The 16,280-nt window shown below is 46.4% G+C and overlaps 1 protein-coding gene across 4 annotated transcripts in view; it reads left to right on the top strand.

Annotated features, from left to right (window-relative positions):
* Positions 1–16,280, top strand: part of VPS13B (vacuolar protein sorting 13 homolog B) — a 626,989-nt gene that overhangs the window by 598,354 nt on the left and 12,355 nt on the right. For all 4 annotated transcript variants that reach the window (XM_064476933.1, XM_064476934.1, XM_064476932.1 and 1 more), the window contains exons 55-58: positions 3,341–3,459; positions 7,452–8,257; positions 12,301–12,477; positions 14,444–14,614. In XM_064476933.1, the coding sequence (XP_064333003.1) occupies positions 3,341–3,459; positions 7,452–8,257; positions 12,301–12,477; positions 14,444–14,614 (1,273 nt within the window). The remainder of the gene's footprint in view (positions 1–3,340; positions 3,460–7,451; positions 8,258–12,300; positions 12,478–14,443; positions 14,615–16,280) is intronic.

The raw sequence follows: 16,280 nt of genomic DNA, 5'->3' as shown, positions 1-16,280 counted from the left end.
TTTGGAGGGTCTGGTTGGGTGATGTTTCTGCATGATGAACCTGAGATCACTCACGCAGCTGCATTCAAGAGGGGGGTTGGCTAGGGATGAGTTCAGCTGGGAAGTCTGGGCAGCTCTCCTACCATGTGGTCCTTCCCTCGCAGGGAAACTAGACCAGGCTTCCTCGCATGGTTGACAAGAGGATAAACCTCGAAAAGCAAGCTGTATCATGCCTCTTCTTGTCTCGTGCTTGCTGACATCCCGTTAGCTGAAGAAAGTTGCAAAGCCAAGCTTTGTGTCATTATGGGAAGGGATTAAACAAGGGCATGGATCCTGAGATGTGCAATTCCGTGACTGTCTAACAGTCTACCACAGCTACGTAGAACAGGAGTCAGCAGACTTTTTCTTTGAGGTCTACATAGTAAATACTTCAGGCTTTGCAGGCTCCATAGTCTCTTTACAAGTTCTCAACTCTGCTATTAGACAGAGTCAGTATGTAAATACACGAACATAGCTATGTTCCAATAGAACTATTTCAAAGAACAGGCATCTGCTTGGATGCGGCCCACCAGTGATACGGAACATAAAGCCTTTATTCCGTCTCTGCAGCAGGGGAGAAGGCTGGCGCGTTTATGCTTTGGCTTAGAACTGACATCTGTCAGTTCTGCCCTCAGCCCGTTGGCCAGAGCTAGTCACGTTGCCACAGCAGTGGGGCAGGGAGTATAACCCCACTCCCCGCTGAGAAGGAGAGGGCAGCTCGACGTTGGTGGACACTGGAAGTCTCTACCACAGGAACCACATTGAGATGATGTCCATTCAGATCTTCATTGAGCACGAGGCGCTGGTTATAAATACTGAAGAAAATGCACACAAAACTGCTGCCCTCACAAACTTATACTGAAGACTCTGGTAGTTAACACCCTAAGGGGGAGAAGCATTTTATACATCTCTACCCTGGAACTGCTAGCTCTTATTTCATTATTTGTGAACTTGGCTTTAAACATCCAATAAATGATTGGATGATTAAATGATCAAACATGAGACCAAGACAAGGACTGATTTTAATTTCCGGGGGACCTGGGTTTAGGTGCCCAGTTCCTCTGGCACTTAGGTACCTAACTCTCTAATCCCTAAAGCTCACACTGTACAAAATGGTTGACGTTATAAGTTGTTTCTCCACATGCGGAAAGAACTAAGAATAGGCACCAGAAGTTAAGGTCTGGGTTTCTTCCGTTCTAGTCGTGAGTGAAAGGGGCACTCTGCAGAATTTCTCTCCAGAGTCTACGTTTTTGGCCAGAAGAAGTACCTTAAAGGTTTGGGTTGCTTTGCTTGCTTTCAAGGTCCCCTGAGCAGTTAACAGAAACCATCAGCTTGCCTTACCTTTCCGATCTTAGGAAGTCCAAGTGTCCTCACTTCATACTGCCTCCAGATCGCTTTGAGATTGAGCAGAACAATACGTACTTCCCTCTTCTGATCACCTCCTTCCCTCTTGGGAGGGGTGGTAGTTCTGGTTTCTAACACTGTCTGCTAAAACCCCGGAGAATGCTCTGAAATTACGGACAGTCCTCGAGAGACGGGAATATGGATGGGAACATAGGACCTTACAAAGATTTGTGTCAGATGAATAATCCCATGTCTGTAAGCCTAGTAAAAAACCGATCAATTTCCTTTACATATCATACTTTTTGTAAAAATCATAGCTTTTTGTAAATGTGAGTGTCTCTCAGAGAGTACCTGTTTTGTTTTAGATTCGTGAGCTGAGCCGTTTTTCAGGTTGGCTGCATTCCACATTTTATCATAGTCAGTTCAATTCTTATCTTGGAACAAAGGAGCAAATTCAGGAAACAGAGTTTTCTGAAACAGATACTTTTGCAAAACAATCCGTTTGGGAAACATGCCACTAGCGAATACAAAAGGACTCCACTCCTGCCCTTAAGAAGTTGACAATCTAGTGATTGAATCTGTGATAGAAACCAGTGACTGTAATACATACAATAAGATTTGTCATCAAACAGAAGTATGGTTAAATTATTTTTAGAAATGTACGAGTAGGTATCAAGCTAAGGAAAGGAGTAGAAAAATTAGAGAATTATCTTCCTGGTATAAGGTGTTCTTACCCTATAGGTGCAAAGATACAGAGGATTTGGAAAGGGCTTTCATGGGGGAAGGCATGTTCTCTGCACAGAGGGTGCCGAGGGGCAGACAGGGGCCTAAATAAGCTACAGCGATGGCTGCAGAATGAAAAAGCTAGTGCAGGAGCCGGCAGAGCGGGAGATGAAGACAGGGAAGAGGCAGAGATGACCTCCGGGTGCCCTGGATGCTGAAGATGGTCAGGATTTCTGATGGAGGAGCCATTATTCAAGAAAGAAGCCCAGTGGTCTTGAAGTCACATCCAGGAGTGAGAATCACAGACTCCTGGTACCTCTTCATTTGGTCAGAATTAGAATACATTCATTACATGCCAGGTGGACATCTAGCTTTGTTCCCTCACCCAGGAATTTTCAGTTCTTTCTTCTTTTATTTGCTGTCCTAACAATAATAAAGGGCCCAGACTTGGCCTGCATTGGTATTGCAAATCACCAGGATCAACGTTCCCAAACACAGGGAGGTTCTTGCCCTTAACCTCAGGTAATGCTGGCTGTGAACATGGTGTTCTTGGAGCTGTTTTTCAAATAGTTCTGTTCTGTTTTCAAATATTTATCCATTTAAGCACCATCGGTATTTAATGCTGAAAGGACATCTGTTCTGCTGGCCTGGCACCTGGCTTCTGAGATAGAACTTTTTTTTCTAGGTCTTAGTCCACCTTCTCATGGAAGAAAAATTAATTTTGACTCCAAGCAAATGAAGTTATCTGACATTCTTGTTACAGTTATGTGAGGGACCTTGAGGGGATTATAGCATGTCCTGTTGGTGGTTTTCAGGTGTCCCCAGCATAGAAGGGCATCCTTGTGGCAGTAAGTCAATACTCAAGAGCCTGCAAGTTTTTTGCACATTGCATTTCAAATCTTGAGTTTTAGGGGGTTTTTTTCCCCCCCAGAGATTCATACGCACACGTAAAGCTCGCCCATGGCGGGACTCCAGCCCTTGTAGAGTTATTTGCCAATTCCAGAGAGCAGAGAATGAAGATACTCATGCCCCGTCATCCATCTTTTTTTTTCTGTGAACCTTACAGCTGGATATTGAAAAATCTGGATTTGATTTTTTTTCTCATTCCAAGTCAGCGGAATAGCCTGTAAAAATGGTTATAAAGGAAATATAACCAGGAAGTGTTTGTGGTATTGAATCAGAACTTAAGACATCAGAAGCCATTTCAATAGCATCTTTTATTTCTTTTCAATCAGATTTTGAATACTTTTTGCAGGTTGTGTTTCTGACTGGCTTTGGCTATGTCTATGTGGACATTGCCCACCGATGTGGCACAGCCTTCATCACTGTGGCCCCAGAAGGAAAAGCTGGACCTATTTTAACTAATACCAACAGGTAGGCTTCATTATTATCCCAGTACCAGCATGGTAAGTTTCCTGTGTTAAAGCTGTCAGCTTACTGTTTACCATTCCTCATCATCCCTGAAAATAACATTGAAGCTTTTGGTTAATTGTTGTGTACTCCATAAGGATGTGGTTACTAACATTAAATGACACCGATAATAAGAAGCAATATATCATCTTGCGTGGGTACCGCTTCCAGTTCTTCTGTAGAAAGTTTAACAAACTGATTTACAAACTGAGACGTGCATCTTAGAATTATACATTATCATTAGCATGAAATGCAAATTCATACTTTTGTATCCACAGCACAACCTGGTAATTGGTAATCAGATTTAGCAGTTAGAGCTACAACAAAAATAAATTCACCTCTTAGAACCACATTTTCCCCTCTTCAACCTGAATGTCGCCATCACGTTTTAGACATGTGAACCAGAGTTAATATCCTTATTTTAAAACAACTCATATAATTCAGTAGGTATGATACAAAGATAGTCCCTCCTTCTAAAAATTAAATAAGGACAAAAAGCATGAACAGAAAATTCTAGGAAGAGGAAACACAGGTAATCAAAGAAATGCAAATTTAAATGAGATATTAACCATGATATTCCATCATATACAGTCCTAGTAAAAGTGTAAGTTGTTAACCATTTTCTGGAGAGCACTTTAGCAATGTATAGTAAGAACTTTAAAATCCCTTTGGCTTGGAAATTCCACTTTTAAGAGTTTTAAGAGCTTAAGAGTTAAAGCAGTCATTAGGGAAATAGGCAAAGGTATGCCAAGAGATAATTATCACATTGCTAATTATAATGGCAAAATATTCAGAGTACAAATCCCATCAGTAGGGGCATAAAGGATACATTAATGTATCATAAATGGTATTTCCACAGAAAAGAGGCTTGTAGGATTTTAGTGAAATAGAAAAATACATACAATGAATCTAAAATAAAGCAAACAAAATATAAAATTGAATATATATGTATCCTAATTATATGTACATATATACACATAAGTACATGTATGCACACACATTCTCACAGAAAACATTCCTCTGAAATTCCACTGAAAAGAAAAGAATGAAAAATTTTAATAGATGTGCAGTTGTAAGTGGTTATTTAATAATTTTCTGTATTTTAATTTCTATAAGAATTTTATAATCATAAAAATGACTATCATTCAAATTATTTAAAATATAAACTAGTGATATCAACTTTCATACATTTGTTTAAGCCGTCTTTTATTTTTTAGTTTCTTGCTTTTCGTATGTGGTTAAGAACTCCTTACTTTGGACCTTGCCAAATTATTATTAATTTGAATTTATCATATTTCAAATAGGTTGGACAGACTGTTTCCTTTGCCCAGAAGTATTTGTAAAAAATTAATACTGTAATAAGGCTGGAGGCTAAATTTTAAATTGCATAACACAACTACTTTATATAAAATAAACAGCAAGGTACTACAGTATAGCATAGGGAACTATATTCAATACCTTGTAATAGACTGTAACAAAAAAGAATATGGAAAGAAATACACACACACACACACAACTGAACCACTATGCTGTACACCAGAAATTAACACAACGTTATAAACCAACTGTACTTCAATTTAAAATAAATAAATAAATACGGGGGAATTTTTAATTGTATAACACAAAATTTCAAGCCCACACAATTTCAGAAATGTTTTATCTAGGGCATTAGTAGGGCATTGTTAATGATAGCAGCAACAATCTATACACTCTGTGGTCAAAGTAGGAAAGGTACAAGTGTTTACTCGTATTTTCTTAATTCATTTATTTAACAAATATTTTTCAAGTGCTTCCTGGATGCCAGTGCTGTTCTAGGGCTGTGGATACATCAGTGACCTAAAAGTCCCAAATCCCAGCTCCTGAGGAGACCACATTCTCATAGGTGTGGAATAAACAGAGAATAAACATTAATTTATAAAGGAAATTTTATGGTTCAGTAGAAGGTTGGCATTCAGCAAGGATAAAACAGAGCCTGGTAAGGACCAGGAATGCCAGGGCATACGAGCAGAAAGAGCGTGGTTTTGAAAAACTGGTGTAGGTAAGCCTCACCAAGAAGTTTACACTTGAGCAAAGACATGAAAGCAGCAAGAGGGTTAGGAACGTGGTTGTCTGGGGCGAGAGCTCTCTAGACAGAGGGCACAGCCAGTTCCAAGGTCAGGAGAGCATGCCTGGCAAATTGGAGAACCAGGGAAGAGGCCAATGTGGGCCAAGTGCAGTGGGGGAACGTGAAAGGAGCAGTGCTTGAGGTCTGGGAAGTACGTGCTGGAAGGAGGAGACATGTTGTGTAGGGCTTAGTTTTAATTCTGAGTGAAAAGGGGAAGTCATAGGAGCTTTTTGAGCAGAGAAGTTACGTGCTCTGACCTAAATTTTAGAAGACCACTGGCTGCTTTTGAAGTAGACTGTGGAGAAGCAAAGGTGGAGGAAGCAGGGAGACCAGTTAGGAGGTTAATACAGTTATTCACACGAGAGGTACTGATGGCTTGGACCACACTACCAGTGGAAGTGATAAGAAATGGTCAGATTCTGGATATATGTTTAAGGAAAAGCCAGTGGGAGTTCCCTGACACATTGGATAAGGGTTGAAAATAGAGACGTCAAAGAGGACTCCTAAAGTTTTGATCTGAGCAACCAGTAGGATGTGGTTGTCCTGAACGAAGATGGGAAAGACCATCTGTGGGTTTGAGGGTGAGATCAAGAGTTTGACTACAGACATGACCACCTGAAATGTCTTTTAGACATACAGTGACTACTGTGTGGATGGGCAGTTAGATATATAAGACTGGCGTTCACAGGGAGTTCTAAGCTGAATATGTGACTCTGGAAGTCATCAGCATATAGATGGCATGTCAAGCCCTGGGACTGGGTGAAAATCTCCAAGGGGAGTGAGTGGAAATGGGAGGAGAAGAGGACCAAGGGCTGAACATTGGGCACCTGAACTTGAGGAGGCCAGAGAGAAGAGTGGGGAGGCACATAGGTGATGAGGATGAGTGACCAGACATGGAAGAGCTGAGAGCAGAAGTGCAAAGATAGTGTTTCCAGAAGGAGGAATATTTGACCACATCAGATAGCCGCAAACTAAAAGCCAGTCATTTGGCTTAGCCACACAGAAGTCACTGGGGACCTTGATGAGAACCACTTTAATACACCGGAGGGGGCAGAAGCCTCCTTTGGTGTAAGGGTAAGAGAAAATGGAAGGCAAGGAATAGGGGACGCCGTATAGAAAATGCTTTGGAGTTTTTATATATAGGTGATCAGGAAAATGTGTAGTAGGTAAAGGAGGAAAGGGAATTACAAGAGGGATTTTTTAAGATAGGAGAATAACAGCATGTTTATAAGCTGCTAGTAGTGAAGGAAAAAAATAGGGGTGCCTTGCTGGAGAGATGACCTTGAAGGGGGCAAGAGCACAGTGATTTAGCGCACGGTAGAGGGGTTCACAGAGACCAGAGCCTGGGCAGTTCAGCTCTGAAAATGGCAGGGAGAGCAGAGAACACGACCTGAGATGCTGGTAGCTGGGCCGTTGTGGTGGGAATTCATGGTCAGTGTTCTTCTGCTTGCTTTTCTTTTCCAATTTAAGGCATGTTGGTTATTTTATTATGACTTTTTGCCTTGTGACAATCACGACAGAGAATTAGTGCACAAAGAACAAGAGGGATTTTGGAATAAAAATCTCGTGTTGATAAGGGAAATATGATACAGAAACACAAGAACTTGTAATAGTCCCATTGGAAACATTTCCCAGTACCACTGGAGTGTGATGGGCTCTGTCCAGACACGATGTACTGAAAGTTAAGTTCTTGTTTGTTTCTTATGAGAATCTGATGGGACATCAGGAGGTGCTTAATAAGGCGCTATCATTAGAAAATAAGAAATTAGAGAGGAGGGAGGGAGGTAAAGAAAAGAAAGAAAGAAAAAAAAAAGCAAGGGGAGTCTAATGTTCTCTTCCCTTTCTCCTCTAGAACTCTGGAGAAGATCATGACATTTAAAATGTTCATCACTCAGTTGAGCCTGGCGGTGTTTGATGACCTCACCCACCACAAAGCATCATCTGAACTTCTGAGACTCACACTGGACAATGTTTTTCTCCAGATGACCCCAGGGGCTGGTCACCTCCCTGGGGAAGAGACGGCCGCAGCCCTCTTCCACCTTTACTGTGTCGAGGTCTGCTGTGGGGACCTGCAGGTGGACAACCAGCTGTACGACAAGTCCAGTTTCCACTTCGCTGTCTTGGTCTGCCGGGGGGAGAAGGCAGAAGCTGCTCACTGTTTCAAGATGCAGAATCTCCTTGTATCCAGCAAAGATTTGGAAGAATACAAGAAAAATTGTTTTATCAAACTTTGCCTCACCTTAACTGAGGGCAAGAGCTTCTTATTTGATATTAATGAGTTCAGTTTTGAATTGAAACCCACCCGGTTATATGTGGAAGATACCTTTGTCTACTACATCAAAACTTTGTTTGAGACCTACCTCCCTAGCAGCTGCGCAGCTGGTCAGGCCACGAGGCTCTCAGGTGGGAAACAGGGGCTGCCCGTGCAGGTCAGGCAGCATGCCAGGGCCTTGGTGAATCCCGTGACATTACGGAAGCTGGTGATACAGCCGGTGAATCTCCTTGTCAGCATCCACGCATCCCTCAAGCTGTACATAGCCTCCGACCACACGCCGCTCTCCTTCTCCGTGTTTGAAAGAGGCCCCATCTTCACCACGGCCAGGCAGCTGGTCCACGCCCTGGCGATGCACTATGCCGCGGGGGCCCTCTTCAGAGCAGGTGAGGACACGGGCTGAGGGTCCGTGATGGGCTGGAGCCCGAGCAGAAAGGAAAGGCTTCGGGGTGGACTCGCGGACCTCAAGACAGAGGGAAGCAACACAGTGGGAAGTGAAGAGCGTGACCTTGGCAGTTAGACAGCAGTGGATTTTAGTCTAGACTCAGCCGCTGCCGGCTGTGAGGCTTTGGCCAGGCTATTGAACCTCCCACGTCTCGGTGTCCTCATCTGGAAAATGGGCTTTAAGACTTCTGACAGGATAAAATGGCAGGGGGTAAAGTAGTGAATCTGGGTTGGCACTTCGTGAACACCCAGCAATAGTCACTGCTATGCCGGCTGTTATGTAACGTAGAATTTCAATCCCATTCAGCGCTTTGTGAGCTCCCCGCAGGCACCAGCTCTGTGTGAACACACGGGTGCCGCCAGGAAAACCAGCCCCAGCCCTCAGCCCCTGGCCCTAACAGGAATCCAGTGCTGGCTTGTTAGCTTTCTTCATTACAGCCCATGAATAGCTCTAGGTGAGAAATTCAGAGGATTTGTGTGCTCGTCAGATGCACAAAGAGCCTTCTACCTACCCCGTGAGGCCCTCCCTGTCTAGACAGATGGCAAAGAGAAGGCATTGGGTGTCCCAGCCTCTCCGTAGCCCTGAGCGGGCAGAGTCTGCTGGGGGCGGCTTGAATGTGTGTACAGAATGTCGTATGGAGTGTGCTGTGCGCCCAAGGGTGTTGTCTCTTGATGCTCTGTGGTAACTGGCTTCAGAGCACCCCTTCTGGAGCTAAATTCACTCTAAAATGGTTTCCTTCTGATAATCTGGCTCCTCAAGTTCCCATGAATTCAAGCAACCAACACCAACCAACTGGAGTTGGTCTTGCGATTCCTTCTGGTAAAGAACACAGAGGTCTTGCTTTCTGAAAATAACAAAGGAGAGACCTTGTCACGTGGTACTTGTGAGTGCCTTCCCCTGTGAGGTTAACCTGGTAGCACCAGCTGACCCATGCTGTTGCCACGTTGGAAAGATGACACTGTCTCCACAATGAAGTTCACAGAGTTAAGAGGGCTGCCCAGGACTCCCAGCTGAAAATAGCGAGGTCTGGAGAGCGCCCTGCCGGAACTGTGGTTTTGATAGCTGGTACAAGAGTGAAAAAAATATTACCCTCTGGCTAAGAAATTCTTTAAAAATAAGCCACAAACATTTCAAATTTAATAGATGGGTATATTAGGAGCTTTCTCTTTCGGGCAGTTTTGGCTTTTAACATGAGAAGCAGGCATGTCAGCTACTGAGCTCTGATCAGGAGCCTGGGAAGGAATCAGCCTCCTGTCCATCTGGTCATCACATAAGGCTGAGGTGTGGGGAGCACCCACCAGAGTAAGAGACTCCAGCTGTGGCACCAGGAACTAGGTCCCTGCAGCCCGTGTGCTAACAACAGTCTCTCTTTGTTTTGTTTTTCATGAGCTTTCACAAGAACATTCTGTTTGGATTTTTTGTAATCCACCTAAAAATCCTCCAAGCTGTTGTCCCAATCTCATTAGATGCTGAGACAAGAAATTCTAAAATAGAGGGCCAACTTTTTAGGCCTGTTGGGAGTTCTGTCACTCAAGGCCTACACAGTCTGAAGATTATCTGGAGGAAATCAGTGATTGGAAAGAGCTGCAAATGGGAAGATGGCAGGAGGTTACTAACACCCTGGGTAGAAGTGTCATAAGGAGGATGTACTGGCACTCCTGCAGAGGCCGGGAGAGGGCTGGCCTGGGAGTGGACCAGTTGCCTCTACATCTCACACGGGTCAAGATTCACCCATTGGACTTATTTAGAAGGTTTCTGACCTCGATGTCTGAAACACCCTGACCTCATTTCTAGGGAAGCAACTTGTAGAGGTTTTAACAATAAAGTAATTAGAAATGAGTAACAACTGGCCCTATTTGAAGGCAAGAATGTGGACTTTGTAATTTCCTGGCATCCCTCTTTACCCCCAAGGCTTAGTTTGATGGGAAGCCAGACCAACACCTTTTTTTCAACAAAATCTCCAAACAAGTAAGCAAAAGCTGTATTTGCTTTTGAAGGGAAATAATTAAAGAAGGAATGCCCCTGGATGCTTTGGCCCTTTTCTGGCCAACTCAGATACCACTGAGAAGTAGCTCTGCAGCGATTCTAACCGAGGAGAGACTCCCTCACCTTCCTGTCCAGGGGGACAGGCTGGGGTCTGAGGCTGGCCCGTTTCCTCGCACTCCGTGCCCGCCGCACTGGCCTGAATGGGCCCACAGATAGAAGAGTGAGTGGTCTTTGCTTGGCAGTAGCTACTCTCCCTTTTTTTAATCTCTGTATAGAACCTTTGGAGGGAAGGGGAAATAAGATGTTTCTAGTCGAATCTTCTGCTTCCAGGCAAACCTTTCAACTTTTCCAGTCTAAAGAGAATCTGTTGTTTCTTTACCTCCAGAGAGGGCCCTCCAAGGGAAAATCTCCGTACCCTCCATGGTACCCAGCCTTCTGGGTACAGCCTGGGCTCCCCGAAGGAGGGAGGGTGGGCTTTGGAATCAGGTAAACCCGGCTTGGAAACCCCTCCACGTGTCTCACCAGTGGGGAGATTGTGAGAATTGACCCAACCTCTGAGCTGCAGTTTCCTCCTCTTCCTGCCGGCCCTTGAGATGGTGGACACAGGGCAACACCACATCGGATTAGGCTCTGTTCCCTGTGCCTGGTACAGAGCCTGACCCAGGAGAAGCTCAGTCTCTAGCTAATCTGAATGTATGTGAAGGCAGGTATGAGTTCTTGCACTGTTGCTGTGAGAAGTGAGTTGAATGCCTGGCACCCACAGGGCCTTCCCGTTTCTAATCTTCATCTTCTAGAAATTATTCCCTCTTTTAACCTAAACCCTAGTGTTACCTCCTAACGTCACAGAGAAGAGAGGTGGGCTCAGAATTTAAGAATCATCCTCCCGACAAGGGCTGGGCCTGGGAGCCCTTTGGTAAAGGCTCTGGCTTGGCACCCACACCTTCCCCACCCTCTGGGATGGATGACTTGATGGCGGGTCTCTGTCACAGGCCTGGCCTCCAAGAACCTGCTGGGGAGGCAGGATTGGCTCCCGCATGGGTCCTGTCCCCGCGGCCTCCCCATTAAAGCGCTCGGCCCCAGGCTAGGGAGGTTACTGTGTTCCCAGAGGAAATTATCTGTTTGGAATCATCCTCTCCTGAGCCCTCCATCCTTGCCGGCACCTCCTGTCCTCTGGGCTAGAGCTCTGAGCCCCCACCCCGGGAGGGAGAGGAAGGGTAGCCACTCTGGGGTCCACACCACAGCCGCGTTCCCACAGGGCCGTGCGCTCGGCACTCAGGCTTTGGAGCAGGCCCGCTCCTGGCAAGCCCCGGCTCCAATAGGAAACCCGATCCAACACTCCCCTCCAGGGACGTTCGCGGGAAACACGCCCCTCTCGCTAACCTAATCAGTATGTCCCTGTCACCAGAGTTTACACAACTGAAGCTGGGGTTGAAGGGGAGACGTTTCTCTGGCTCCAGCTCCACTCCAAAGGGAAGCACTCAGCTCGGTAGGATTGGGAAAGATTAAAAGTAACTCCCCCGTCCTTGTCAGAACTGTGTGTCCCCTTCGCAACACCCCATTTAGCATCTGGTCCCCTCCCCCGACCAGGCGTCTCTTCCTCATCCTGGTGCCTCTGCTCCCCAAGGAGGTTTTCAAGATGACTTCCCAGCCTGCGAACACCTGCAGCCCAAGGGACCGCCTTTCCTTGGGCGGCTGGGAGCGCCCGTCCTCTGTACACGGGTCCCTTTTAGCAGGAACCGGGAGGCTCGGGCAGGGAAGTCATATTAAAGCCATTTGTGAGGCTGCCAGAAGGATCACTTTGATTTATAAAGTATGAAAGTTTGCCATTTATGAATTCACAGTGAATGAGTTATTTCCCATATTTGGCTCCAAAGGAGCTTATTACATTCTCAATTCTAGTGTGAAAAATGAATTGCAGGGAAAATGGGTCACTTTTCCCAAATGTTGAAAGGGCTGTATTTAGGGTTTCAGTAACCCCTTCCCCTTGGCCCCTCGCAGGCTGGGTGGTTGGATCCCTGGAAATCCTCGGCAGCCCGGCGAGTTTGGTGCGAAGCATTGGGAACGGGATCGCCGACTTCTTCCGGCTTCCGTACGAGGGGCTGACCCGGGGCCCTGGAGCCTTTGTGAGCGGAGTTTCCAGAGGGACGACATCATTTGTGAAGCACATTTCCAAAGGTAGCTACTTGGGTTCCTTGTAAACGATGCCTTATTTTCCTTCCTTCCCTGTCTTGTTTTTTATTTTTGAAGACCGTGTTACAGTTTTCAGTGAATTAAGTTTGCCTCTAGCTTTGTTTGGCTTGTTAGCTGGCAGTGAAAGGTTGGAGTTGTAGCAAAGCTCATATATAACGTCTTATGTTTTAAACAGATCACTCCTTGCCTGCAGTGTGTGAAAATGTTTCAGAAACTGCAGAATTTTAAACCTCCCATTGGGAAAACCAGGATTGGCTCAACTGTTATTCCATGTGATAAATACAGAAATATTAAAGGTGTTCAGGACTTCTGCTAAACATCAGAAATCCTACACTGCGTTGCCTCATCATATTTTTTTAAATGTAGATATAGTTGTCATAACTTTTGTAAGGATACGGATATATTTTGATGGGGAAGCCGATCCGGAGGTGAAGGAGCCAGCCTTTCCCTAGCAGGCCACGTAAACAGTGCCATCTTGTGGCCAAGACTGGTCACCAGCCCAGAAGTCTGACTGCCGCCCACGAGAAAGAGCGTGCTCTCCTTTCATCCGTGTGTTTGTTTGCCCACATTCGGGTCAGGTTGGCAGTGACTCGGGAACTAACAAGGGCCATCTGAGTCCCTGTTTCTTCTCGGCAGGAGGCAGGGGAAACAGGGCAAAGGCCTTCTCCCCCATAAAAGGCTTTTTACTGTGAACTGTGCTGTAACTGTTATGAGTAGGCAGCTTATAGAAGTCTCTAGAAGGCCTCAGAAGAAGAAACTGGAGCTTGAAATGGAAGAACCCAGGATTCATCGAGCAGGGCTGGCAAGAGAACGGCGAGAGCAGTGGACCAAATTCCGTGGACGACGACAGGACCGCTGCCCCGGACCCCGCCACCCGGGAGGCTGCGGGCAGAGCTGTGGGGACTCACAGATGATTCCCTGGTGGATTTCTCAGTCTTGACACTTGAATCTCTATGGTTCTGTTGTTTTTATTTTAAAATAAGACAACGAGCACCAGCTCAACTGAACCCTGGCGGTAATTTTAGCATACTGACTCACTGGATGTTTTTTTCGCTTGTCCTCTCCTTCTCTTAGCAAAATCTGTTTGGTTTGTCAGTGTGTGTGTGCACATGGATTTTGTTCTTTTCAGATTACTGGTAGAGATGCAGCTGCAAAAACAACATCTTCCACTTCTTCTTGAAAGTAGACATCCAAAAACAGATGAGCTAATTCATTAGCTTCAGGATATGTCCACTGATGTCTTTCAGTTCTGCTCACGGAGATGATCTGTGCGGACTCCCTAGAGGGGGTTATGACTGTCTGGAGCAAGATGCAGAAGTACCTTCCTCGGGAAAACCGGACAGAGTCGTGGCTTTCACATGCTTAACTCTCTTTTACTGTCCTTGCCTTTTTTTCACTTAACATCCTGAATATCAAAATCACACATAGTCTCTGTGGCATAATAATTACTGCCTCAGAATATCACGTAATAAAGTTTAATATCTCCCTTTACGAGGACTGAAGTAATAAGGAGGGAATACATTTTATTCTGAAAGTGGAAACATTCCTTTACAATCTGTTTAAAATTCAGCAACATAACCTTAACCTTTAAAATCAGAGCAGACAAATTGTACCCTTCAAAACTGGGCCTCAGTAAGGACTTCTGAACTATTTTAGCCAAGCCCTGACCATCGGAGACTTTAAGCATTTTTCTGGTAACAGAGATTCTGTTCCACCCCTCATGAGGAGGGCCATCACCCTCGTAAGCAAGTGTCCATCATCACCTCCTTTTCTTAAGGCTGTCGTTTCATGCTGCCCAAGAGGAAGCCACTGTCACTCTCCACAGGCACGTCCAGAAGGCAGATGTGCTTCTACTGTCCCCCCCCTCCCCCACAGCGCTCCGGGGACCCCTCACCTCGGGGCCACCATACATGTGACCAGAAGGCCGACCCGTGCGCTCTTGTGCCCTCAGGTACCCTCACCTCCATCACCAACCTGGCCACGAGCCTGGCCCGGAACATGGACCGGCTCTCGCTGGATGAGGAGCACTACAGCCGGCAGGAGGAGTGGCGGCGCCATCTCCCGGAGAGCCTGGGCGAGGGGCTCCGGCAGGGCCTGTCCCGGCTGGGCATCAGCCTGCTCGGTAAGGGGCCGAGGGACCCAGGGGCTCTGGCGTCTGTGTGCGGCTCTGCCAGCAGGCCACGGCGCCCAGGCCCGGGACCGGGGGTGGTTGTGGACTGTCTCTCTTTCTGCAGACGAAGCTGGGGCTCAGAGAGGATAAGGCACACATTCTGGTTCCTGCCCTGATCATGAGGCTCTAGAACAGGATACCCTCTCCAGAGCCTGGTGCAAACGTGGCTCGCACCATCCCAGGCCCTGCCGCATCACTACTCCTGAGCAAACGCCCCAGCCCTACCTTCCATTGCCTCTAGTGGAAACTGCCTCCTCGTGGCTGTAAGAAAGCATCATTCCACAGGGGACTGTGTGCGGGGTGTCAGCACAAAGATGGGGTCATGCCGCTGTTTGCTTGCAGAAGGGAGTAACAGGCAACCCTCCTGAAGCCCCCACTCCTTCTCTGTCACAGACACTGCATACGCCTGCTCTTGTTTGGGAAGCACTTGAGCAACGTGCAAGTGTCATGTAAACTTCAGTGAGGAGCCCACTTTTTCCTCTTTCTTTTGTAAGAGTGCCGGATCTGCCTGATTCCAAGTGATTAGTGACGGTCGAGCAGCCAGATGTATAGTTAGAGATGCAGATTGCGGTGGGTATTTCGAAATATTGCGAATGTTTGAAAAATAAGTTGCTTTGGAAAAATCTATAAAAAGGAAGCTTCAGAGCTGAAATTTTGCAGAGCAGGATTTTCAAGAGTATCTTGTTTATTTGTTTGCAAAGGAATTTAAAACTGTATTGCTTGGCAGCCTGCCTACCAAGCATCTGAAGGAGTGTGCATCTCACAGAGATCAAAGTGGCTTGAAGCAGCGAGAGCACAGGTCAGAAAAGATGAGCTTGAAAGTATTTGTCCTCTCTCCAGGCTGCGGTTCTGTACACGACCCCTCAACCCGCAGCACGGCCAGCTGAGGCTTTAAGAGGAAGTAGTAAGATGTTCCAAGTTCAGGCTGAGTTACTAGAAACTGTTTAAGTCCTAACATACAGCAGCGTGGGGCACGGTTTCAGAATACTGTGGGGGAACGGGGACTTGGGTGGAGCAGCCGGGTTAAGGAGAGCCGGGCAGGCAGCGTGGTTGCTCTGGGGAAGAGGGAGGGGGTGACCACGCTCCTCAGGAGCCAGGAGACCCCAGGTTTGGGTGTCCAGGTCCTTTCTTTATGACCTCAGGCCTTCTCCTTTGTAAATTGGGGCTGGAAATGCCATTGTTAGAAGTAACGATGGTCAGTTGTGTGCCAGGCATAGGGGTTGTGTTTGGTAAACAGCACCCACGATTACACTGCGGTAGCAAAGGAACTGCAGGAGTTGCCTGGTTTCAGAGAGTCTCAGCAAAGAGAGCCATGTGAGTGATGGAGGAGCATTTTTGCTTTAGTTTTAGTCCACTGGGTTAAGCTGTTGTAACCACGGGAAGTGATAATGAGGTTATCTTGGAGGACTTGAGTCTTTGTTTGGGATCTGTGGGACCTCTTTCTGCTAAGAACTGTGGCCTTAACGTGCCCTCTGCTCTGGGCAGGACAGCTTCCTTCCCTCCATCCAAGCTCTTCTTGGATGGAGGTGCTCAGCAGAGGAGACCGGAGCTGGCTGGCATGTGGCTGTTTCCATCCTGACTCATCTGTTCTCTTCCCACCCAGAGAAGCCGACACCCA

This window comes from Camelus dromedarius, chromosome 20 (genome assembly GCF_036321535.1).
Source record: "Camelus dromedarius isolate mCamDro1 chromosome 20, mCamDro1.pat, whole genome shotgun sequence".
NCBI classification, from domain to species: domain Eukaryota; kingdom Metazoa; phylum Chordata; class Mammalia; order Artiodactyla; family Camelidae; genus Camelus; species Camelus dromedarius.
Note: the sequence above shows the minus strand (reverse complement) of the source record. Positions and strands in the feature narration are given on the sequence as shown.